Consider the following 24,251-nt stretch of genomic DNA (forward strand, 5'->3'; position numbering starts at 1 on the left):
GTGATGATAAAATAAGGTAACCCTTTGTATGCCACCTTGAGTTCCTTAGAGGAAAAGTGTGATAAATCCTGCAGAATTCTTTTCTTAGAATTCTTAGAAGAATAAATTAGAATGAGATGGGGAAGCCAGTTCTAATCTAGGTAACAAAGTGGATGTTTTGGAACAGCAGCTGAGAATTATGTTTTCAGTCCCAGTGATTGATTCTAGCTCTTTGTCTTTTGCTTGTTACAAGTTCATTTATCATCTACCCCTTTTGGGATTTTTCAGGATGCCTACTCTGAAATTGCATATCTCTTTGCTGAGTTTTTCCGAGATCTTGACATAGTCCCATCTGATATCATAGCAGGCCTGGTACTTCTGCGCCAACGACAGAGGGCGAAACGCAGTGCAGTACTGGATGAAGTGAGTATGCAGACTGCTTTCTGTGCTTTTTCACTGCTGAAATACAGATGTTACTGATATGTTTATCTGGCTATTGTCATGTGTTTCAGAAGTGGGGAATCACCAAATCTTTGCCTAGCTATCCCTAAGATATAACAGTCCGTCACCTCCCAGTGACCAGTAATGAAAATTTTTAAACATGCATTTTTCAGTGTTTCATTATTAACTTCACAAACAGCTTGGTACTGGAATGTGGGAAATCATGGTTTTTAGGGATCAAAAACTTCAAGTTGTTACAACTAGCAGCCCCAGGATATAGTCTGAAGGCAACTGAGGCACCACCATGCTTCAGCTAAGCAGGTCTGGTCTATGTCTAAATGGATTACCCCCTTGAATTCCATGATGGAAAAAAGGAGGGACAAAGCTGAAATAACAATAATAAACCATTTTAAAATAGTGGTTAGTTTTTCATGTTTCTAGGCTTTAGAGTGGAGGTGTTAGGAAGACAAACAGAATTATTATGAAACTTTGGCAGAATATAGTGAGAATCTTGTTTCTGCTTAACAGTGATGCAAGCCAAATGGGGTTTCCCTCTCCTTGAGTGCAAATGGAATGTTTCAGGGTCCTGATCTCAGTCTCTTCTAATGCGATTTACAGGCAAACAACGATATTCTAGCTTTCTTGTCGGGGATGCCAGTAACCAGGAACACTAAATATCTGGACCTGAAAAACTCAGTAAGTCATCAGACTCTAATGCTACTTTGACACAATTGCAGAGTACACACTAGCTTATCAGGCCCAATAAATCAGTCATCTTGTATTTCCTTTAATACAAACTTTTATTCTAATCAGAACAGTAAAAAATGAAGAGGCACAGTGCTTTTTTCTGGGGGGACGCAGGGGTATGCATACCCCTAAACATTTTGTGAATCTTTGTACTTTTGTCCATTTACTGTATTTATTTTTCCCAATTTTAACTATAAAATGGTGATTTTCTTCAGCCAAAACGAGAGTACCCCTAAACATTTTTTTTAAGAAAAAAAGCACTGGAGAGGCCTATTAGTATGTTGCAGCAAAAAGAACAAAGCCTTGTTTAAAGCTGGAAGTGGCAGCATGAATTGCTCGGCATTTAATTTTCCCAACCCATTTTTATGTAATGAAAGCAGTATGATGCTCTGGATGTTACCTGCAGGCCAAACTATTCATAACCTCTCAAGCCACATGTGCCTTCTTCCCTTTATCAGTGTAGGGATAAAGTCCTTGTCCTGTTAAATAATGTAGCTTAAAAAAGAAGCACGAAAAAGGAAGTACAAATGCACTTTCACTTCGTGAAACCAGGAAGTCAAGAAGCCCAAACCCTTTTTGTCTTCATGCTGTGGGAATAAGAGCCTCAGATGCATAGACTTCTGTTCCTCTTTACAGCTGAACCTGGTGCAACCTTGGGTTAGTTTAAATGTTGTTTGTGGTTTAAATGAACCAGCGTTCCCCTGATTTGGATGTAATACGGGACTTCATGTGGTTTAAAAGCAGAAATGAGTGTTTCCAGTCTCCTTTCAGCTGTCCCCGAGATTGGGGGCAGGAGAGCGCAAGCAAAAGCTGGTGGGGCTAATGGTTAATGGTGATGAGAGTTGTGATCTAGTAACTTCTGGAAGACACTATGTTGGCTACCCCTGCTCTAAACCATGGGTTAGTGTTGCGCCTGAAAATGGCCTTTGGCTGTAGGTGGTTACTTTCAACTAAAGAAGCCTGGAAGGAGGGGGGGCGGCAGGGTTTGAAGGTCCAACAAATAATAAAAAAAGGATTTTGTGGGGGTAGGGAACTGATACTGAAACAGTGAGAGGGAGACATCTCCAATGATGCCATCAGGACACTAAATATCTCTTGTTTCCTCCAGCAAGAGATGCTGCGATACAAAGAGGTTTGTTACTATATGCTCTTTGCTTTGGCTGCCTATGGCTGGCCCATGTATCTGATGAGGAAACCTACCTGTGGACTTTGTCGCCTGGCCAGATCTTGCTCGTAAGTGTTCACCCAGGCTGTGTCTCTATACATTTCCTCCTCACTTTCTACTCATGTATTTATTGTTCCTTGTCTTCTTTAGTAAATCCTTAATTTCCCTTTCCTCGTTCTCTCTTCCATTTTTGTAGTCTCATTTTTGGCCTACACAAGCCTTTGCTTTTTAAAAATGGCTTGTACGTATATCACTTCAAGGAGGTTACAAAGTAACTTTATCCTATCCACATTTCCTTCTATGATTCTTTAGTTGAGATTCCTGCATTGCAGGGGGTTAGACTAGATGGCCCTTGGGATCCCTTCCAACTCTACAATTTTGTGATCCTATGAAATGTCATTTCTGTCAATGTAGCATCTCATTGTTCCTTAATAGGCCTTTGAGTATTCATATGCATGTTTACTTAGGAGGATGTCCACTGATTTCAGTGGGATTTATGTCTTCGTAAGCATGCACAGGTTGTAGTCCTAAGTGCCTAAATCAGGGTTTGGAAGGTTTATTATATTTGAGTGCACATGTTCATAATGTCAACTCTGCAGATAGTTAAGGTTTATGTCAGATATACTGAAATTGCATTATTAAATAGTTAATAGTGTTTTGGTGCCTTTATAAAGTCTGATTTCTTTTTTCTTTTCTCCTTTCTGACCTGTTGTCTTTCTCTTTAATTTTTACCCATTTCTTCCTTTATCCTATAAATTCACAGAGCTATCTTTTAGGTGGCTGGTTTATTATTTTTTCCAGAATGAAAACAGAGCTGGCATTTTGTGTAGGTAAAAATGTCTGCAGTAAGCTAGGATCTTCTATTGCTTCTCTTTCATCCTTCATCTCTTTTTCCATTCCTTTCCAAATGTTATTTACCTGTACTTTTTATTTAAAGATGCTGTTGTCTCTGCCCCTCTCGGCCACGTTATGCACCTGGTGTCACAATTGAGGAAGATAATTGCTGTGGCTGCAATGCTATCGCCATCCGTCGCCACTTTCTTGATGAAAACATGAGCTCTGTGGACATTGTGTACACTTCCTGTCATGATGCGGTAAGGACCATCTAAGAGCTTCCTTGCTCTGAAGGACATTTCTGGGGCATTTCAGAGCCATGTTTTAAGCCAACAGGTCTAGCAGCTAATTTATAGCCTGAAGTTACTATCAGTGATATACAGATAACGCCTTATGTATGCTCAAGTAGATTGAGCTCAAGGGTGCTGCTGTCCTTTGAAGGCTTATCTGCTAGCTGTTTTACTTGCATGTTGGGAGGGTGAAAGTCACTTCATTTCAGCAAGGCTATCTTTAGGCAAGACTGATGTGATGCTGCATTTCCTTTAGGTCTATGAAACTCCCTTCTACGTTGCTGTCGATCATGAGAAGAAGAAAGTGGTCATCAGTATCCGAGGAACTTTGTCCCCAAAGGTAATGTTGAGTCCTGCCCTGTTCAGTCTCACAATAGATGCCATTTCATGCTAGGCTCCTAGGAATCCTCTGCTCCCACATTTCACATTGCACTGTTCTTGTAGAAACGTATCATTAGCATTTTGTGATTCATTCTAATATACAAGTGGTCCTCCTTCTTACTTCTCCAGGATGCTCTGACTGACCTGACTGGAGATGCCGAGCGTCTCCCTGTGGAAGGTCATCATGGAACCTGGCTTGGACACAAGGTATTCCTCACTTTCTTATTTTACCTAGTTGGTCTATAATTTCAGCCCTCTCTTTTCTCAGTTCCTCTTGAAAGCAAATGATTTAAAATGATTTGTGATCCTTTCATGAAGTACATGACATAACTGTAAAGTGCCGCTACTGAAAAAGTAACAATGCAAGTGTGTCGAAGTTGCTAGTCAAATAAAAAAAATATCAAGAACCAACGCCTGGTAATAGCTTCACAAGGTTGCTGGAGTTCAGAAAACAGTTGACTGTTGCAGAACTGATTTCAAAAAAAGCCAATGTTCATAAAAGCTGCTGCATTGAGAAATAGGTTTACAATGGCTCTGTGCTTGATGAGGCAGCATTACCATTTGCGGTCTTGCAGCCACTCCCAACATAAGACACCATGCTTGTGCAGCACTGTAAGCGCCTGAAAAATTATCAGTATAGGTCAACTATAAAGAGAAACCATGACAAAATTTTCTGTATGTGGTGCATGGCCCCTGTGATAAGCATTGGAGATGCAGGAGAGAAAAATCAGATTATTTTTCCATATATTAGATATGTCAAAAACGGAAATTCTGGAAGAGTATAATCAATTAAGGATATTGGGGGGGGGGGTTATTACTAAAGCTGTTGTGTTGGGCTATAGAAAGCACAATGCCAATGTAAGGGACATGGATTGAATATTAACCCTTCTGGTTATGGCTAGAATTGAAAAAACCAGTAGACGGAAAACAGCTGAGGTATTAGAGAAGGACTGAAGAATGTGGAACATGCCCTTTTTATCTCTGACACATGTAGTTAGAGCAGGAGAAAGAAGACTTTTTTTAGAAAAAAGGAATAGGTTTGTGCAACAGCCCTCCTACCCCTGGTGGTTGCTGAGCCAGGATGTCCATGAGAACCATCAGTCCATGGGTAACATGATCCTCAGCCACTGAGAGCTCACTTCACCAATAGCTGGTTGTTGCTGGAGAAGGTGGGTGACTTCATAGTTCTAGGGCCCTTTAAATGGTCCAAGGAGAGAGGAAAAAGAAATGAAAAACTAAGAGCACATTGATCATTTGAGTATGTTGAGTATGATCAGATATGTTATTGAAGTGCTGATGCAGGCCACTCAGCTGTGCTAAAACTCACCTTTTCACTTGTCCTTTCTTCCTTCTTGTAGGGGATGGTGCTGTCTGCTGAGTACATCAAAAAGAAACTAGAGCAGGAGATGGTGCTCTCTCAGGCCTTTGGGCGTGATTTGGTGAGGCTTTGCTTCTGTGCATTGTGGTCAGGAGATAGGTTCATTTTTCCACCCATGTCCCTCTGTTAACTATAGAACATTATGTCTGAATTACTAGAAACAATGTCAACATCTGAACACTTCTAACATTTGTAGCTGTTCAGTGCCCTTGGCCACCAGATGAATAATTTACTGTTCTGTTGAACAGTTACTGGAAACAGTGTTGGGGGGGAAATAAGTCACTGAAGTTAGGAAATGGAAAGGAAGGCAGGAAAATCACCTTATTCCAAGATACTAAAAACTGGTAAAATTCAATTGAAAATCAGTTTCCACATTAATGACTTGCTTGAGTCTTGCAATAAATTATAAAGTAATTTTGCACATGTGTGCACACATAATGAACAACTTGACCTTTCTGTTCTATAAAGCAAATTACATTGTGAGCTGTATCATTACATCTATAATTCTTTTGACAGCAGAGTATGTGTATGTTGCCTATACAGTGGTACCTCAGGTTAAGTACTTAATTCGTTCCGGAGGTCTGTACTTAACCTGAAACTGTTCTTAACCTGAAGCACCACTTTAGCTAATGGGGCCTCCTGCTGCTCAAATTGGAATTTAGCTTTCCACAGGATTTTAACACTTCTCTAATGCTGAGATACAGTCCTTAGCTGTTCAAGCATATTAAAATACACATTTTGATATTGTTTTTAAGTAAAATAAATTTGTGTTTAAATATGTATTTAAATATATAATGTGTTTTGAGAGGGCCTTCTAAAATTGCAGAACAGAATGAAAAGTAAAACATGTAAAAATGACACAACTCAGAAATAGATAACGCAACCTTGGAGTGCTCTGCAATCTTTTTGCCTTTCTTTCACATCAGTCTGTTTTCAGAATTAATCCTGCTGTTCTTTAGACTGTGGCTCCAGACTTTTGTAATTTACTTAGGAGCTCAATATTTGCTTTTTATATTTATCCTATAATTGAGTGCATTTATAGTGCCTTACATACATTCTCTTACTGTAATACTCAAAGTTTTTTTCTCCATATTGGAGATTTGGGGCAGGGATCTGTGAGTGGCTTGCCTTAAGGCCACCTAAGTGAGTTTATGGCTGGGATGAGATTCACATTACTCTCTTATATTTTAGCTAAAGGGGGAAGGATTTGCCAAATTATGCAAATACCTAATTGTTTTTTGTTTTGTAGGGCAGAGGAACAAAACACTATGGCCTAATTGTTGTGGGCCATTCCTTAGGGGCAGGCACAGCTGCCATTCTGTCCTTCCTGCTGCGTCCTCAGTACCCAACTCTAAAGTGCTATGCCTACTCTCCCCCAGGTGGACTCTTAAGGTAAGTATTTGTATTTATTAAATAAAGGGAAGAGGGAGCCATAGCATCTGAGATTTTAGCAGGCCTATTCTGTGCATTTTCAGGCTTGTATCTTCAGGTTTAAGGATTTATTTATTTTTTTTAAAAAAGAATGTTGACCTACCTCAGGTGTCAACTTCTGATGTGCCCTGTCACAGATAGGAGTTGCTTCTGTTGAATGCCCAGAGGGATGCCTATGATGTCAGACTCTATGGCCATAGTTGTTCAATACATCAGTAGTGATGTAAATCATATCAGTTTCTTTTCTTTGTGACACATCTGGGGCGTGTGTTCCTTATTTGGAATTAAGACCACATTCTACTACTAAGCCTCATGTGGGCTAGCTTAGTTATATATTGGTGGTGGGCATTTTGGTATTGCTCTCATTCTCATTATATGAAAATGTTTCCATCCAGATGCCAGTGTAGTGTTTCTTCACTTTCTGTGTTTCTCAAATGCACTCTGGATTTGCCCATATGAAGTACAACATATGATGAATACTCTGGTGATCCAGTTCACATTTGGGCTACCACACTGGAGTATATTTCAGAGTTGTATCTCTAGAATAGTACCAGGGGGTGGGGCTGTTGGTTTAGCGAACAGGCAGTGTGCCAGCCTTATAAATTTGGAAACCGGACACTTCTGATTCAGAGAATTAATTGGATATTAAGCGTCCCTTTCTGACAATGAAATTCCACCAGTTCCTTCTTGCTTCCCTTCTAGTGAGGATGCAATGGAGTACTCCAAAGAGTTTGTTACTGCAGTTGTGCTAGGCAAAGACCTCGTCCCCAGGCAAGTCAAGAAGTCTGAAATTTCTTGTTTCAGTGTTTCTTTGTTTTATACCAAAGCTCCGCGCTTCCCTTCTGCAAGATCCCAATTCACATTTGTCTCATTTTCCTGTTTACCAATCTTCAACCCCCGTCTTGCTTGTCCCTCTTTTCCTAGCTACCTGTATTGCTGTGTCTTTTACCTGGACTCATTCATTGATGTATTGCATACCTGTGTATTGGCATATCCCTCCCCTATCTCTCAGTTGCCTGTATTACTGAAAAAGGTGAATATTCTGATTCCACAATTATGTTCATTGTGGCATCTGGCATCTATTTGCCATCTCCTTAGTTATTTGTGCTGTCATTTACACATTTGTGCTCTCTCCCAGGTCACCTCTTCTGAGCCATCTTACACCTGTGAATTGTCTCCTGGCTATATCTTCCGTGTCATCTTCCATCTTTGCACTGTATCTTGAGCTATACGTGTTGTCACCTCACTCCTGCCTAGCGTCTCTGTAGTATGTGAACTGTGTCATCTTACACTTGTGTACTGTGTATCGTTTTATGTGCATTATCATCTCTTGCTTACCTGTGTGCTTTTTCATTTCTCACCACCTCACAATTGTGTATATGGCCCTCGGCTCTTTTTTATGTTGAAAGCTCATATCCTTTTGCATTTTCTTTGTCCTAGCACACATCTGTGGCCCATGGGTGGCATGCAGCCCTTCCATGAGGTTAGCTGGGATGCCCCAACTATTATTCCACTAAACGCCTCCCATCACCAAATTTATTGAGATGGCAATGGAGAGGAAGGTGCGAAGGGAGGAATCATCCAAGTGTACCTTTGTCCTCATGTAGATCATGCTCCTCCACGCATCTGAGGCAGAGAAGACTGCAGTCTCTCCATGCTGGAGTGGGAAGCTGCCTGCTTTTCTTTGCCTGAGATGGAAAAAAAGTTCAGTACCCATTATGTAGAAGCATCTCCCGCCTGTTTCTCTATGATTATCTGGATAGTGGTACTTCACACTTCTATTCCGTCTTCCTAGTTTGCTTGTTTTACCTGTCATATGACATCTAAAATCTCTGAATCATTATCTTGGTTAAATGGATTTTGATAGCCTGCTTCCCTTTTGAGTATTGACTTCTCACACCCCTGTGTCATATTTTTTGTTATCTATAGTTTTAGTTAAGTAGTTTGCCTACTGAATTATTCACTTACTCGTTGGATAATTTGTAATGTATCTGCTCGTATCTTTCTAACGGGTTAGGAATTGTCTTCAGTATATTTGTATAAAATAGCCTTATACTGAGCCATGGGTAAGTCTACTCTGATCCCATCTCTCTTTACTTTCCTGTATGTGCTCCTCATAATAGTTATACCTGCATCAGTGCATCTGATATTCTTTATCCCTCAGGATTGGGCTCTCACAACTGGAGGGATTTCGCCGGCAGCTTCTTGATGTTCTGCAGAGAAGTAACAAACCAAAGGTAAGAAGAGTTGGACTCTCTTGTGTTTTTAGGCTTTTGATGTTAAAATGGAGGTTGCTATATATTTCCATTGTGATGTTTTAATCTGTTAGCCAGATTAGGCAGGATATGAAAATTAGGCAGGTTAATATGTAAAATAATAAAGAAAGATTTCAAGTCTATCTGAAATTAAATTATTTGTGTCACGTGCATCCTTAAAATACAGTGGTACCTCTGGTTGCAAATGGGACCCATTCCAGAGGCCTGTTCGCAACATTAGCAGAACGCAACCTGCATTTGCGGGTCGCGATATGCTGCTTCTGCACATATGTGTGATGTTATTTTGCGTGTCTGCGCATGTGCGAGTGGTGAAACCTGGAAGTAACCCTTTCTGGTACTTCTGGGTCGCCGTGTGATGCAACCTGAAAACGCTCAACCTGAAGCAAACTTAACATGAGGTATGACTGTAGCTGAAAAGGTTACTGCTTCACCTTTATTTGTTTAGGACTTCATGTTTCATCGGCTGCTGTCCCAGGTCTATGATAAATTCACGATAACAGCAGTAGCATAAGCAACCTAATCCTAGTTATTTTAAGATTAGACCTTGTCTGCCTTACTGCAGATTCACAGTCTAAATGTAAATTTCATGTGTATCTGTCATATAGCATCTGCCTGGGCTACAGCCAGAGATTAATGTAGCTTCTTATCTTCTTGTTAAAAACTGTCTCAAATGAGAGAGGGGCTTCCTGTTACTGCTTGAATTCCATTTGTAGTGAAATGTAATTAGTTAGAAATCTGATAATTTAGCCTCTGTCCAGTTGGGGCATATTGGCATAGTTTGACATGTGCCTGCCTTGATCCCCTTGTGACTATTCCCTCGGGGTTAAAAGGTGATGGTATTCTTAGTTGAATCTATTTTCAAGGTAGTTCCCATTATCGTTTTTCTCATTTGCCCATTCCACAATTGTTCAATTGCATTAATATGCCATCAAGAAGACAAGGTATTTTGAAGGCTGTTACACTTGCACAGCAGTGATAACACATTTTAAAAAGTTTGCTCTGGGAAAGTAACACACAAGCAAACTCTGTAGCTGCTTCTTATGTGTTGTGTGATACTGTGATAGCTCAGTATGCAGGACAAGAGAAGGTAATAATTAAATACACTATCAGGGAAACGAGCCAAAATTAAAAAGAAACGGTGCTATTCTGATGAGGTAAAGAGAGATGCAGTTCTATATATTAACATTAGTATTCTTTTTGATCAAATGCGGTTCTGTTTGTGTGTGATGTCAGGCCTGGAAAGTCACCAGACTGGGTTATCATATTTTCCCTATATTTAGATTCTGTAGATTTCGCATGTCTTAATCATTGTTGCTAAGAGGGAGTTTGCCTGAGACGCTTCCTGCTAAATGTTAATAACTTCCTATTGGACAACTACCCTCCTTTCTTTCTTACAATAATATAACCCCAAACTTCCGTCTAATTTGAACTATAACTAAAAAGTACAGTCGTACCTTGGTTTTCAAATAGCCTAGTTCTTGAATGTTTTGGCTCCTGAACGATTGAAACCCAAAAGTGAGTGTTCCGGTTTTCGAACATTCTTTTGGAAGCCAAACATCTGATGGGGCTTCCGATTGGCTGAAGGAGCCGTGCTTTGGTTTTCAAATGTTTTGGAAGTCGAATGGACTTCTGGAACGCATTCCATTCAACTTCCAAGGTACAACTGGAATTGGTTGGCTCACAAATGATCAGATTTATGACATCACTAGTTGCCCCTAAAAATTGGAAGTTTTCTCCTTCAAATGAGATTGCTACTTGTCCTTGCTCAAAGTAGAAACCTGGGTGATAGATGCTTCTTAGAGATGAACTCTAGCTTCTTCTCTGAATGCATGAACTCATAATCAGATATGCTCAGTGATTTATAGATATAGATAGATGAGAGAGAGAGAGAGAGAGAGAGAGATGGCTGTTTTTCCATGTTTTTATTATTGTTAATATACAAACCAAGGAATCTAGTCCATAGTGTGATTGCTGCCTTCTTTTCTGCATTATGAGTGTCAAATGGGAACACAATGCATTTTTAAAGAAACAACAACAATCAGCCCAAATGTGAACTTTTCTCAACTTTTCCCCTTTGTACCATGATATAATGTCAGCACTTCAGCCTTGCACTTAATTGCATTACTTCAGAGTCCTCCTTTCCAGCCAGATTTATACCCAGCCAGATGGGCAGGGTATAAATAATAAATTATTATTATTATTATCTTTTCTTGGACAGTGGAGAATTATTGTGGGTGCCACAAAATGCATTCCCAAGTCTGAGCTCCCTGAAGAGCAAGAAGTGAATTCAGTAACCAGTCACCGCCTCTGGACCCATCCTAGTGACTTAACCATCGCCCTGTCAGCAAGCACACCACTCTATCCTCCTGGGCGCATCATTCATGTTGTTCACAATCATCCTGCTGAACAGTGCTGGTGAGTAGAGCTGGGAATAATATTCAGCAAACTGTTTGATGGGCTTTCTTGGTGGCCAGGGTGGGGGTGGTGGTGATCTTATTTTCTGAGAGTTTCTAACTTGTAATTTTGGTGGCACCTTTACTGATAGTGCAGCACATATAGATATTATTAAATTTCCCCCATGGGAACTCTAGTTTGGTTTTATGTGCTCTGCATTTATCCCATAGTACCAGCCGTGGTGGGTGGAAATTGCTAGGGTCTTCAACTGTCACCTCCCCCTCCCCCCCAACCAAAAAGCAAAGCCACCCAGGAACAAAGGATGGTTTACATCTGGGTGGGAGACTAATTGACCCAAACTGAGAAGACACTCACCAAACAAAAGCTTAGGCCAGGTAGTTCACTGCAATCAGTGAGTATTTCATCAAGGATAAACTATTAATATTAAAAAACCTCTATGTATGCATTTACATGCAGCTAGTTTTGTTTGCCTGGACTGCTGAATGTAACATTCCAAGCTATAGAATTAAAAAATGGGAAATGCAGCTGAGTGTTAGAATGACAGAATTATGTAATAACCAGGTACTCTTGATGACATTGTAACCTTGGGAATATAGCCATGATACCAAGGTATCTGCAGAAGCCTGTGGCTTTATTCTCTTGGCAGTTTAGCTCCTGCCTGAAATTGTATTTAGTAGAGGAGTACTGTAGTGGGAAAAGAGATGGATGACAGGAGATAACTGCTTGAGTCTTGTTTGTTTCTGTTCTCTGCTGGTCCCATATTATAGCATTTCATAATGTCAGTTAATTGTGCAGGGCAAGATGTGATATGGATGATTCTGCCTTAGAATATGGGCCTGAAAGAACTGCCTTTGTGTTCTGTTATTCATTTGGGTCCTTAGAGTGATGTCCCCTACACCCAGCCTCACTGTATGTCCCAGTGTTTTTTCTCTGGGGTCATCATTCCTTCCCCCTCTAATTTGCTTGCTTTCCCATGACTGTGCCTTTCTTGACTTTCCCCCCAGCTGCTGTGATCAGGAGGAACCCACATACTTTGCCATTTGGGGAGACAACAAAGCATTTAATGAAGTGATCATTTCCCCAGCAATGCTACACGAACACCTGCCTTATGTGGTCATGGAGGGTCTTAACAAGGTAATAATGGGCATTATTTGGGGAGGTACCAGAGGGGATAGAAGACAAACCAAAAAGTTTGTGCTGAACATCTGAACAAACTGATTCACAGATGAAGAAAAGGACGGACATTATGATGAAGGGATTGTGTATCCCGCAAAATGTAGTCCAGCAAAATGTGAGGCATACATACAAAATTTTTGTTGGAAATCAAAAGCACTGATATAACATGATGCTGCGATCCATTTTAGGCATGCTGTGGGACATTTGACTTTTATGTTAAAAGTCAGTGAGGTTAGGTTGGAAATGATAACTGAAGAAAACTGTTCTCTACCCATATATTTTGCACAGGTACTGGAGAATTATAACAAAGGCAAAACAGCCTTGCTTTCTGCAGCCAAAGTGATGGTGAGTCCTACAGAAGTGGACCTCAACCCGGAGTTAATCTTCCAGAATCAGCCTCTGCCTAGGCCTTCTGTGCAGATTGGAATTGGAGACATAGTAGTGGACAGAAGGAACAGCAGCACTAAGTAAGGATGTGGCTCTGATTTTTCTAGAAAGATCTACTAAAGACCCCTGATGGACGTATTCCTTCCTGCTATGTGATAACTGCTGTGGTGTTGGTGGATATCGTGATGTCATAAATGAGGAGTTGTGTCTGCGGTGTTCTCTTCTGTGGCTTGTTCCAAGAGATCATAGTGTAGCCTTGTATTAGTCTCATATTTTTGTCTCCTCCTTTTGCAGGAGTAAGGCTCACTCTGAAATCAGTTTGGAAGGGTTTTATGAGACCAAGCTTCTATCTCCAGTGCAGAAGGATCCTGTGGAGCTGCTGCTTCTAGATACCAAGGAACGCCTGTCTGTTGAACTGCAGGACCGGCGTGCTCCTCTTGCTACAATGGAGAGCCTGTCGGATAATGAATCCATCTACAGCTTTGATTCAAGGCGTTCTTCTGGTTTTCGTAGCATCCGCGGCTCACCCAGCCTCCATGCAGTCATGGAGAAAGATGAGACTCACTGTTTTTATATCGACCCAGCAATCCCTGAGGAAAACCCCTCCCTCAGCTCACGGACAGAGCTGCTTGCTGCTGACAGCCTCTCCAAACACTCCCAGGAGACTCAGCCTCCTGAGGCCCTGCACAACAGTGGAGACACCACTCCTCAGCGGCGTTGCAGTGACGGCGGTGCTGGCAGCGATGCAGACCACGTTTCCTTCACTGCTCAGGAGGAACTGACCCTCCAGAACGGGAGGCTCAGTGATGACCCCAGTCCGCAAGTGTTGGAGTTTGCCGAGTTTATAGACAGCCTCTTTAATCTGGACAGCAAAAGCAGCTCCTTCCAGGACATCTACTGCATGATGGTATCGGACAGCACTAGTGATTTTGCTGAGATGCCCAAGTCTGTCAGTGATCAGGAGATCCTGCTAAGAGCACAGTATGAGCCCAACTTAGTCCCAAAGCCCCCCAGGTTATTTGCGGGCTCAACAGATCCCTCCTCAGGCATATCAGTTTCCCCTTCTTTCCCTCTGAGTTCTTCTGGAGAGCTTATGGACCTCACTCCTACAGGCATGAGTAGCCAGGAATGTCTGGCCACTGACAAAATCCGGACTTCCACTCCCACTGGCAATATGACCAGCCCTGCCAAACAAGAGGACTGCATGATCTCAGCCCTCTAGTGTAGGAGAGAAGGGCCCAAATAGCCAATCCCATACTTTGAGTCATGGGATAAAACGTGGAGGACCTGGTCACTGGGCAGGTGAGAGTTGTGGAAGATGCATGGGGAAAGGTGGCATTCTTTCCTAGGTGCTTTGTTAATGGCGCCACAGTGGAGGTCAGCACGAAGGATGCCACACCGTGGTTTGTGTTCTTTAGTTAGGGAGAAAATCACTGCCTAACGCAGCCTGCTGCTTTTTGAGGACCTTGTTCACTGAAGTTAGATGACTGGTTTCCCTACCTCAGCATATTTCTTTTAAGAAGGAGGCAGGATCTCTGCCTTTCCTGCTGAAATTAGGAAGTTACTGTCCACAGGCTAGAGGACCAGAGCTACATAAGCTGAGGGGTCAGATAATGTCCTTGGAATTGTGTCTGAATCAAGGAGATTGTGACTTTGGGCCCTATTGCACTAGCGTATCATGTTTGACTCAAGCACCTGTCCATCATTGTCATCATTGTGATTTTTTTTTTAAAAAAATAATCAGACACACTCTCCTGTTTTATAGCCATTAAGGCTGTGTTCCAGAGGAATGCAGTCCCCCCCACTCCCGATCCTGACTGGGTGCAGTGAAAATTGGGCCGGGGCTCGGGTGTTTTGCTCCCCTGATTAGCTCTGTGTTCAGTGATAACCAGACTTCTTCTGAGAAGAAAGTACATGTACTGGAGGGTGGGGCGGAGGGCATGAGAGGTATTTTGGGTCTCACAGCATTGCACAGCTCCCCAGATCACTATGAACTAGTGACAATCTTGCTTTATCTGACAGAATTTTCATCTCTATTTGCATGAATCAGTTGGTTTAAACTAGCTTTTGGCTTGCCAGTGCCCTATATTATTCCCCAAAACATAATGGTGCCCAGAGCCAGTTTGTCCCCATTCCTGATCTTGCATTCACTGGCAGTATCACGTAAGGTCAATGGCGGTCTGTCCCTGAGTTCAGGGAAAAGATGGACTTATATTGTGCATTGAAGTCTCATGTATGTTTACAAAGCTACTAAGCATTTTGGGGAGGTAGTTACTAAGTGTATGAGAAACACCTGCCTGAGTGGGACGAATGTTCTCTGCATTCCCATCTCTCCCTCAACTTGGGTCCTTAAGAAGCATTGTTATTATAAATCCTTCTTAGAAAGTAATGATGGGTGATAGGATTAACCCTGTGCATATGCATTCCTTCAGCCACTCTACGATCAGGGGCTTATCAGCATCACCCAACTACACATCAGAACAACTCACGACATTGCATCTCAGCTACTAGTCCTGCAACAGTGCTCATATCTGAGATCTTCTCACAACAACATGGCGGCACTGTGTAAAATTGCAAGTATTTTCTAGTGATGAAACTTAGGAGTGAAATAATTTTTACGTAGGAAGTTAAGCATCTTGTGACCTACAAGTCATATCATATCGGAATGTAGCATTAATGTGAAAGAACAACTCTTACCATAGGCCTCTACAGCCTCGTATGCCATACACAGCATATGACCCATGCATGGCAACCCAGAAGGTACTTGGCACATTCCCTGAGGTTGCGGCCTCAGGTCCCCAAGCAGGCTGCCAAAACAAAGGGCACTCTGAAGGTTCTGACAAGCTCTAGCCACTTGTGCCTCTTTGTGGTTTAAAGGCTGCTTGTTTGGAAGAACTGGAAACGAGTGGGAGAATTTCCAGTTTTCTTGGTGACTAATAGCACAATCCTGTATGTGTCTACTTGGAAGTAAGTCCCACTGAGCTCAGAAGTCCTTGTTGCCAGCTAAGTGAGTACAGGGTTGCAGCCTTAGTTTTGTTTCCTATGGAGGTTCTAGGGACTCGTTGCCTTTCATGTTTTAACACTCCTATGTATGCTAGCTTGGAAACCAGTCCCCACTGAACTCCACAGGACTTTTCCTTCTGAATAAACTTGCATAGGATAGGACTGCAAATACATGGGTGTAAGATAGTACACCCGCATAACATTAAATGATTCTGCAATATGCAGGGCAATTGTGAATTGTGGCCTAATGCTGGTGGTCAACATGACAGAAGAGTAAATCCCTCCTTTCTACACTGAAACAATTTTTCATTGGAAGCGCAAACAGTTTTTATTGATAAAATTCCAGTTTTCAAACAATTAATCTTAATGATTTAGGCTTGAGCCAATCTGTCTTAATAATTTAGCTCTTCAGTATTCCCATTTTCTCAATAGCAGCTGTATTGGTTCATGTTAGTTGACTAAGGCTACTGTAAATCAGAACTAGCCTGATAAAATATGCTTCTTTAAGGAAGACACAGCAGGAATATATTGTTCTGGGACAAAGCATATAATAAACTGCATGGTTTATGAGGATCTTTTGGGATGCAGCGGTGTTGCAGAGTTTAAGCTGCAGGTACTTACAGCAGGGTAAGCTCACCAAACTGGACAGGCTGCTTGAGCAGCTGATGCCACTTCAATCAGTCTGCCAATCTTGAGGAGCACTGCCTTGTGAATCAAGCTACGATTCAGTGCAAATACTTAGCACCTAGAGAGCGCTTTAAACTTCAAAGCACTTTACAAATAGAAAAGAAGGAAGCTTCCCAGCTCTTGTGGGTCATGGGAATGTAGGGGGGAGGGAAGGGTGTCTGTACGTGCAGCATATCTACTGTATGAATCTGAAAATCTGCAAAGGTGGAGAGCAGGCGGTTTCCTGCCTTAGGACAAGGATGGCCCTCCAGATTGTGTTGGACTACATCATCCCTGACTGTTGGTAATGCTGGTTGGGGCTGATGAAGGGCCGCAGGTCCCCCACCCCTGCCTGAGATGATTATTTTAGGCTTGGAGAGCCAGGATGAGAGGCTGTTGATACAGCTTTGCTTGGAGAAGGTTTGAATATGTTCATTTGGTGGTGATCAGATTGTGAATGATGCAACAAGCTATTGCACTACAATGTTGTGCCTGACCGGAGCACCAGTTCATTGTCATTTTCATGGGTTTTGTTACTTTTTAAAGCTGTTTGATTGTATCCCAAGAGTGTTTGTTATCCTCTTCCTTGTCACTGGTAGCAGGAATCAGACTGTCTTCACTGTGTTTGTCCCAGATTGTCTGTGCTTTTTGTGACTGTTGGGCTTCTGCCTGGAAGAAGGAAAATACACAGATTCAGGTGTATCAAACGCTTGCACTCAGCAGGAGAGGCAAGTATAAAAATAGGAGTTGAGTTTATTTGCTGCATTACATTACAGCATCTTATTTGTCTTTTTTTTTTCTTGAAAAAATGGGTCTTCTAGCACTTAATTTGTTTTACACTAAAAGGCCAATGACTACACCAACACTCCACACCAACACTTTATTTATTTATTTTTAGCATACCCATATCCCTTGTAGTTATAGGAAAGAACTAGAAAATGCCATACTACTGACACACATACTGAGTTTCTATTGAGTTTCACCCCTGAAACATGTTGGTACCTATTTCACGCACACTGCATCCTGCTTGTGCTCTGATAAATTGGTTTTCCAACTCTTCTACCTGGCTTTAAAAGATCCTTCATGGCTTTGCCTCTGGGCTTCATCCCCAAGGTGCTGTGTCCTCTCCCTGCTTATTCAGCACCTTGGGTGTTTAGACTGTCCTTTGAAAACTATCTAAAACTTCAATATGCAATCGGTTCAGTGCTAGGAATGTATCTGAAGCAATAGCCATTAACTGAGCAGTTCCTAGTTGTAGCAAAGTCACTGCAACCCTTTTACTCACCCAGCGTCAGTGGGCTAGTAGAGTTTGGGTGGAATTGCACACTCCGCTGAAGCTTTAGAGCAGATGCAGCAAATTAATTCACACTCCCAGGCAGGTTTTCGTTCACTTTAAAAACTAAAATAGGTGATCAAAGGCCTCATATAGATGCTGATGCAGCTTTGCCAAAGATGCCCTAACAAAAGATATCTCCCAGCTGGGAGAAATACTTCTCTTACTAGCAGAGCGACTAATGATGAGCACTTTTATTCTTTTCCAACAGAGGGTACTTTCAAACTTTCCCAAATACACATACAATGCCATGTCAGTCCTTTTAAGTGCTTTTGGGCTGAGACATGCATTGAATTTGGGGAGTGGGAACTTAAAACCAGAACCTGTGGTAATAGCTTTTATAAGTTCTCTCCTTTTCAACTCTGTTTGGCACTTCCTATCTAATTCTGCTCGGTACCTTTTCCCTCTTCAAACAATTACATTCCACATCTGATTTTCCCCACTTGATTATCCTGTTGATAAATGTTACATCTCCTATGTCTCCAACATTTCATCCTGGTTAGCACAGGGTGCATCTCATTGCTGCAACAGGTTGTCTAACCTTCTCCACATTTCAGAGCTATGGACTTCGTCCAGTGGAATGCTTCCATTGCAAGGATGCTGTGTTTCTCCAGTACTCAAGACTTCAGCATTTTGTGCTTGGGAAATGTGATTCTTTTCCCAGCTAGATATTTATAGTTATTTTGATTGTCACATGAAATGTGGTTGCATGAGTTTCACATATATGTATGGCAGGGATGTCCTACTGTAGATCACGGTTGATCTCTGGCTCCCTTTCCTTAGCGTGGCTAAAACTGACTCCTACCCTGCCCTCTCGCCCAGCCCTCCATTGTTGTATGGTCTCTGGAAGGGAAGAGACAGATCTTTCTCTGTGCTGCTGTTTGTGAGTGACTTAACCTCTTTGTCCCTTTTTAGGGGCTTTTCTCCTCCCTAAAAAAAGCTCACCAAATTTGAGCTGAACCCCCCAAAAAGCTGGTAGATCACTGCCAGTTTTTAATTCTGAAAGTAGATCGCAGTCTCTTCATAGACTGGCCACCCCTGATGTATGGAATAGTACCTATGAAAAACACACTGTTTCCCCTTAGCATAATTTTAAGTACTTATGGGGTTACACACACACACAGTCTGCAGCTCACTGCTGGAGCAATCATCTGACTGCTTTTTGTTCAAAAACAAGCTAGCACTAAATCATTCAAACAGCCCTGCTTGCCTAAAAGGAGTGGTGGCAATAACTTGGATGTCCCTTCACCCATTATGTGAGGATAGAATGTATGTGGCACTGAAGCTGAATTGGAGCTATCACATGTATAGTACTATAGATGAAATCCTACATATCTGATCCTCTGAAGCTGCCTTATACTTAGACTATTGTTCCGTCCAGCCCAGTATGGTTTACTCTGGCATAGGCAGATTTAGGGGAGTGTGACCAGCTTATTTATATCTTCGGTCTTCCATGTTGTTGTTTTGCAGAATGAAGTGGTAGGGATCTTTTCATGGAGACAAAAATGCACCCATCACTCAGTGGGGAATCACATGTTTTGCATACAGAAGGTTCCAGATTCAATTCCTGCCTTCTCTAATTCAAGGTAGCAGGGCTGAAAAACTTGTGGAACTGTTGCCTCTTAGTGTAAGACAGTGATGGGTGAATAGTCTGACTCAGTATAAGGCACCTGTTAAATCTGATTTTCATTCAGGATTGCAGTGCATGATTTCGTTTAGTTTTTCATAGATCAAAAATGTATCTGTTGGTAGAGGCCTTTATGTCAAATCTAAGAAGCAGTTCATAAAGAATTGTGGTATATACAAACTAAAGTAAAGCTACCACATGTTCAAGTAGAAGATTCTCCTATTGTGGCACTGTTATCCAATGAGGGTTAAAGAAAGATCTGTGAGAACTAGATTCAAGGCCCATATTAGTCAGCATGTGCTCTGTGCCTCACTCACATCTGTAAAATGGGAAACAGTGACTGTGTCACATGATGATTATAATGAATTAGAATGGTCTAGAAGTACAGGCACCTCCCCACTTATGTGGCGGTTACATCCCAGGATACCACACATATATGTGAAATCATGTATAGTGGGGAACACCATCCTAAAAGCCTGTAAACGCCCTTTAAACCTTTGGAAACCACTGAAAAACCCTTTAAAAAACCAGCAGCACTTTCCAGACTGGTATGAATGGTAGCAATGGCTCTCAGTCGTCTTCACTGCTGGAGGATGATTTGGAAACAATGGCAAGGGTGTGTGTGTAAACACTAGTGCCCCCAAGTGCTTGGCTGTGGGTCAGATTCACTTGCTACTGATGGCACTGCTCTTTTTGCGACATTTTTGCACTTTCCCCCACTGTTTTCAGGCCATTTTTGCACTTTCTGTGCCTTTTTGCAGTTTTAATCAAGTTATTTAATTATTTCCCAGCACTGCACATATATACAGTCACACATGAGTTGAACGTGCGTAAGTGGGGAGATGCCTGTATAAATAGTTTTCAAGTAGCTGTTTCTGGGGGCTAGTACTATTTCACTGATGCTAGGGTTGCCATATTTCAAGAGGTAAAAATCTGGACACAAAAAGTTGTTGAGCTTTTTTAGGGCAATAGCCCCTCTGCCAGCACCAGAACCAAGCCTGAACCAGAGCACAGGCTGCCCTAGCTGCCTGAACCAGAGCCACCAGTGCACACACACTTTCTTTTTTTAACCAAATCCAGGACATTTGCTTTAAAATGTAAAATCCCCCCCGGATGGGCATGTAGGACCCCCAAAACAGGACATATTCAGGAATTCCTAGACATATGGCAACCCTAGGTATACTTAATGGCATTTCCATCTTTGGTCTCTCACCATATTTCATGTCTGGTACATTTCTTTTTAGCCATAGTTCGTTGTGCAGAGGGTTGAGGCATTGAGCTTCCCATCATATAAATTGCAGCCATGTAGTATCATACTCACTCAACAGGATAACATCAATTCATTGGGAGATCAAGAAGAAAACTATGAACAAAATACTGAATGTGACGAAACCCAAGTTACTTTAGACAGTGCACAACTGTTCTTGAGCTCACTACTGCCTTGCTGTTTGTGTTGTTTTCTCTTGTTTCTCACACTTCTGTTGTGCCTTTGTTTGTCAGTTTGAGATGCAAGGAAAGGACACAGTGTCAAGTGCTTTCATTCTTTTCTCTCCTTGTACTGTCACGTTTCTTCTCATGTAATGTGAAGGAGATACGTCCTCATCTTCCATGATGTTAGGCTTTGCCAAATTTCCCAAGTGTCCTCTCCTCCTTCAGGTTGTCTTAACAAGTGCCAATAGCAATGCCTCATTTGTCTAAAGTAGGCTTTCCCCAGGCCCAGTGGTATATATAGAAGTCATCCTATTGGATGAGATTGTTGACTATCTTGATTGGTAATCTGTGCTAGTGAGGGAGCAAGCCAGAAAGCAGCATGTAGAAGAAGTGAAACCATGCAATACATGTATACACATTATTGCAAAGCATATCTAGAACTTCCATAGTCCAGCCCTGATGTTTGGTAGTTTTCCTTGAAAATAGGAAAGCTGACTGTGTTTGATAAGGGTTCGTAATGAAATAAACTTCACCTGAATAGTACTGCAGTGAGTTTTGGAGCAATTGCCTCATTGAGAGAAGACATTTGTACCAGGGTATTAGAAATTTCCCCTTCTTTGATCCCCGTGTTTCAATTATCCATGAAGAATGACTGGGCCCTTTGTTGTCTAACGCTTTTTTTTTTTAGCATAAGGGAGTTCATTTTTGATGCCTCTGGAGAAACTAGACAATTAGACAATGTCTGTCATAATTTTGAAAAAAAAATGCATTTATTGGGGCTTTGTGTATCTCTTATTTATCACAACATCTCTGAGGCCCAGATGTTCAAGATCCTGAGTTTCTGCTGCATAGGGTGCTACTGAAGGGATTCCTCCCAGTCCCAGGCACCATGTTAGCATTCAGACTGACTTACTGGTACTTAACTGCATGGTCTGTCATGTATTTGCCTGGTTTGGATGTGTCGTGAGTCCAATGCTATCACACAGGAGATGCAATTGATAAAGCACTACCACACACATTACCATTAACGTTCATATCAGCATGTCAGAGGTGCCTGCTGGCAGACACTACCTTGCAGATTATCTAAGAACATGATGTAGTAGCCTGCCCTTACTTCTCTCTCCCAAACTGCTCGAATTCTAGGGGGAAAGGTCATTTTAAAAACTTGTATCCCAGTTCTGATGGTCACCTTTATTGAATGGTATTTATCAACCACTTATAGGTGGTCAGATGGTGCCTTCAGGATGCTGGGCATGATGAGAGGGATGTTGTTGTCTTTTAGAATCCTTTCAATTAGCTTGAATTTACATTGGTACATCTGTAATCTTAACTACCTGCTTGCCCTCTGGAGTAATATGTAGGGGGCAACAGCCCAGGTAGTGTTATCTTTACCCTAATATGCTCACTTTCCTTGTTATTCGAGTGGAACACACTTAAATGTGGAATCAGTGTTGTGGAGCACTCAATTTTGTCTTAAGAAATCTTGGGCTCTTGCCTATATGAGGGGCATTACCAACTTTAATTTTATTTTGTTATTCTGCAAGGTTTGTGTACAGAAAACTACTTTCCTTCCTTTTCTTTCTACAGCAGTCTCTCTGTATGAAAGCCTCACTGCTTGTATCCTTTTCCCGTTTTTATCCCTCTTGCTGGAGCACATTGGAGCCAGGCATTTACCAGTGGATTCCAGCTTCTTGATTTATTTAAATAGGAATCTTCTTCCCTTTTGTGGGAGAAAAGTGAGAAGTCTCCACCTAATGCCTTTGATCCTGATGTCCTCCAGTTCCCATTCATGGATTCTAAAAGCCTTTGTATGCAATCACTGGAGAGGCAGCAAAGAGTCTGTGCATTGCCGTTTCTTGCAAAACCACTCATTTACCCCTTCCAGGAATGCTAACTGTTGGATCCCTGCTCTGATTTGCCCCAGCATGGAGGCTGTAGGGGACTCTGAGCACCCTACATGTGCCATTCTCATGTGACTTTTTTACCTATGTATGAAAGATATTAACTAAGATTGCTGTAAAGAAAGATACAAATTATTATAGCATATTATATAAATATATATGTATATAACAGTTCTGTACCTTGTTTACCTCAGTGTATGAAATGGTGGTTGAAGCACGGTTGGAATGTTTAACAGATCCCACTCCCTATATCCCTTCAGAGCAGATGCACAATTGGGCCTCTGCACTGTAGCAGAAGTTAAAGCATTCCAAAAAGAGATGGATAAAGAAAAAAAAGAAACTGCCTATGATGCATCAAACTGAGTATCCATCTAGTCTACCGCTTTGTAACAGCAGCCAACCAGGTACCTCTCAGTTAATAGAAGCAGAGACAAAGGTAGCAGCCAGGTATGTTGTCATTAGGGCCCAGAAAAACGAACCAATTACTGGGTGTCAGAAGCCAGGAGGGTGACTGGCAGAACATGGAAAAAATGGTTGCCTTTGGATTGGCACAAACAGTATGTAATGTAGATGCAAACATTCACTAAGTCTGCCTGCCCCACAGATGAAACAACACCACAAAACTAACAGGCACACACACAACTGACAGTATCCGGGAAGAGGGCAAAGAATGTGTAAATAAGAAACAGTATTAAATTGCCTTCGCAGACTTCATTAAGTAAAATAAACTCAAAGCACATGGACCAGCCATTAATGGATAAAATGCCTAAAGCTATTTTAATGAGGAATAATGATGAGGGACACGGGTGGCGCTGTGGGTTAAAGCCTCAGTTCCTAGGGCTTGCCGATCGAAAGGTCGGCGGTTCGAATCCCCGCGGCGGGGTGCGCTCCCGCTGTTCGGTCCCAGCGCCTGCCAACCTAGCAGTTCGAAAGCACTCTCGGGTGCAAGTAGATAAATAGGGACCGCTTACTAGCGGGAAGGTAAACGGCGTTTCCGTGTGCGGCTCTGGCTCACCAGAGCAGTGATGTCATGCTGGCCACGTGACCCGGAAGTGTCTCCGGACAGCGCTGGCCCCTGGCCTCTTGAGTGAGATGGGCGCACAACCCTAGAGTCTGTCAAGACTGGCCCGTACGGGCAGGGGTACCTTTACCTTTACCTTTAATGATGAGCCTAACCTGGAAATGGTAAAGTAAATGAACTACAACACAGAAATGAAGAGAGGCTGATGTGGAAAAACATGAAAACAAATTAATTTACATGCTGTAAGAAATTATTATTTAAAAAAGAATCCTGTTCTGAAAGGTAGTCATCAAACCCCTGGTGCAGTAGTCCAGTGACTATCACAATTAAAATGGCAGCACAATTTATTACAAATTTAATCTCTCATGA

General features: G+C 41.9%; 1 protein-coding gene and 1 long non-coding RNA gene across 7 annotated transcripts in view; one reads left to right on the forward strand and one right to left on the reverse strand.

The window, feature by feature from the left end:
• DAGLA (diacylglycerol lipase alpha) overlaps positions 1–23,032 on the forward strand; it is a 91,274-nt gene extending 68,242 nt beyond the window's left edge. For all 4 annotated transcript variants that reach the window (XM_083416914.1, XM_083416916.1, XM_083416915.1 and 1 more), the window contains 14 exons: positions 268–402; positions 1,039–1,116; positions 2,276–2,400; positions 3,270–3,426; positions 3,713–3,796; positions 3,967–4,044; positions 5,196–5,276; positions 6,465–6,607; positions 7,349–7,417; positions 8,811–8,883; positions 11,141–11,337; positions 12,342–12,471; positions 12,802–12,980; positions 13,195–23,032. In XM_083416914.1, coding sequence (XP_083273040.1) covers positions 268–402; positions 1,039–1,116; positions 2,276–2,400; positions 3,270–3,426; positions 3,713–3,796; positions 3,967–4,044; positions 5,196–5,276; positions 6,465–6,607; positions 7,349–7,417; positions 8,811–8,883; positions 11,141–11,337; positions 12,342–12,471; positions 12,802–12,980; positions 13,195–14,122 — 2,457 coding nt within the window. In that variant the 3' untranslated portion in view covers positions 14,123–23,032. The remainder of the gene's footprint in view (positions 1–267; positions 403–1,038; positions 1,117–2,275; positions 2,401–3,269; positions 3,427–3,712; positions 3,797–3,966; positions 4,045–5,195; positions 5,277–6,464; positions 6,608–7,348; positions 7,418–8,810; positions 8,884–11,140; positions 11,338–12,341; positions 12,472–12,801; positions 12,981–13,194) is intronic.
• The window catches only part of LOC310666525, a 37,464-nt gene continuing 18,472 nt past the window's right edge, over positions 5,260–24,251 (reverse strand). For 2 of the 3 annotated variants that reach the window (XR_014505948.1, XR_014505949.1), the window contains 2 exons: positions 8,776–8,859; positions 7,923–8,334 (listed from right to left, as the gene is read on the reverse strand). This is a non-coding gene — a long non-coding RNA (uncharacterized lncRNA). Of the gene's footprint in view, positions 5,346–7,922; positions 8,335–8,775; positions 8,860–24,251 lie in introns of those variants that run through there. The other variant, XR_014505947.1, reaches the window with a different exon arrangement.

This window comes from Podarcis tiliguerta, assembly GCF_965153285.1.
Source record: "Podarcis tiliguerta genome assembly, chromosome: 1".
Lineage (NCBI taxonomy): Eukaryota > Metazoa > Chordata > Lepidosauria > Squamata > Lacertidae > Podarcis > Podarcis tiliguerta.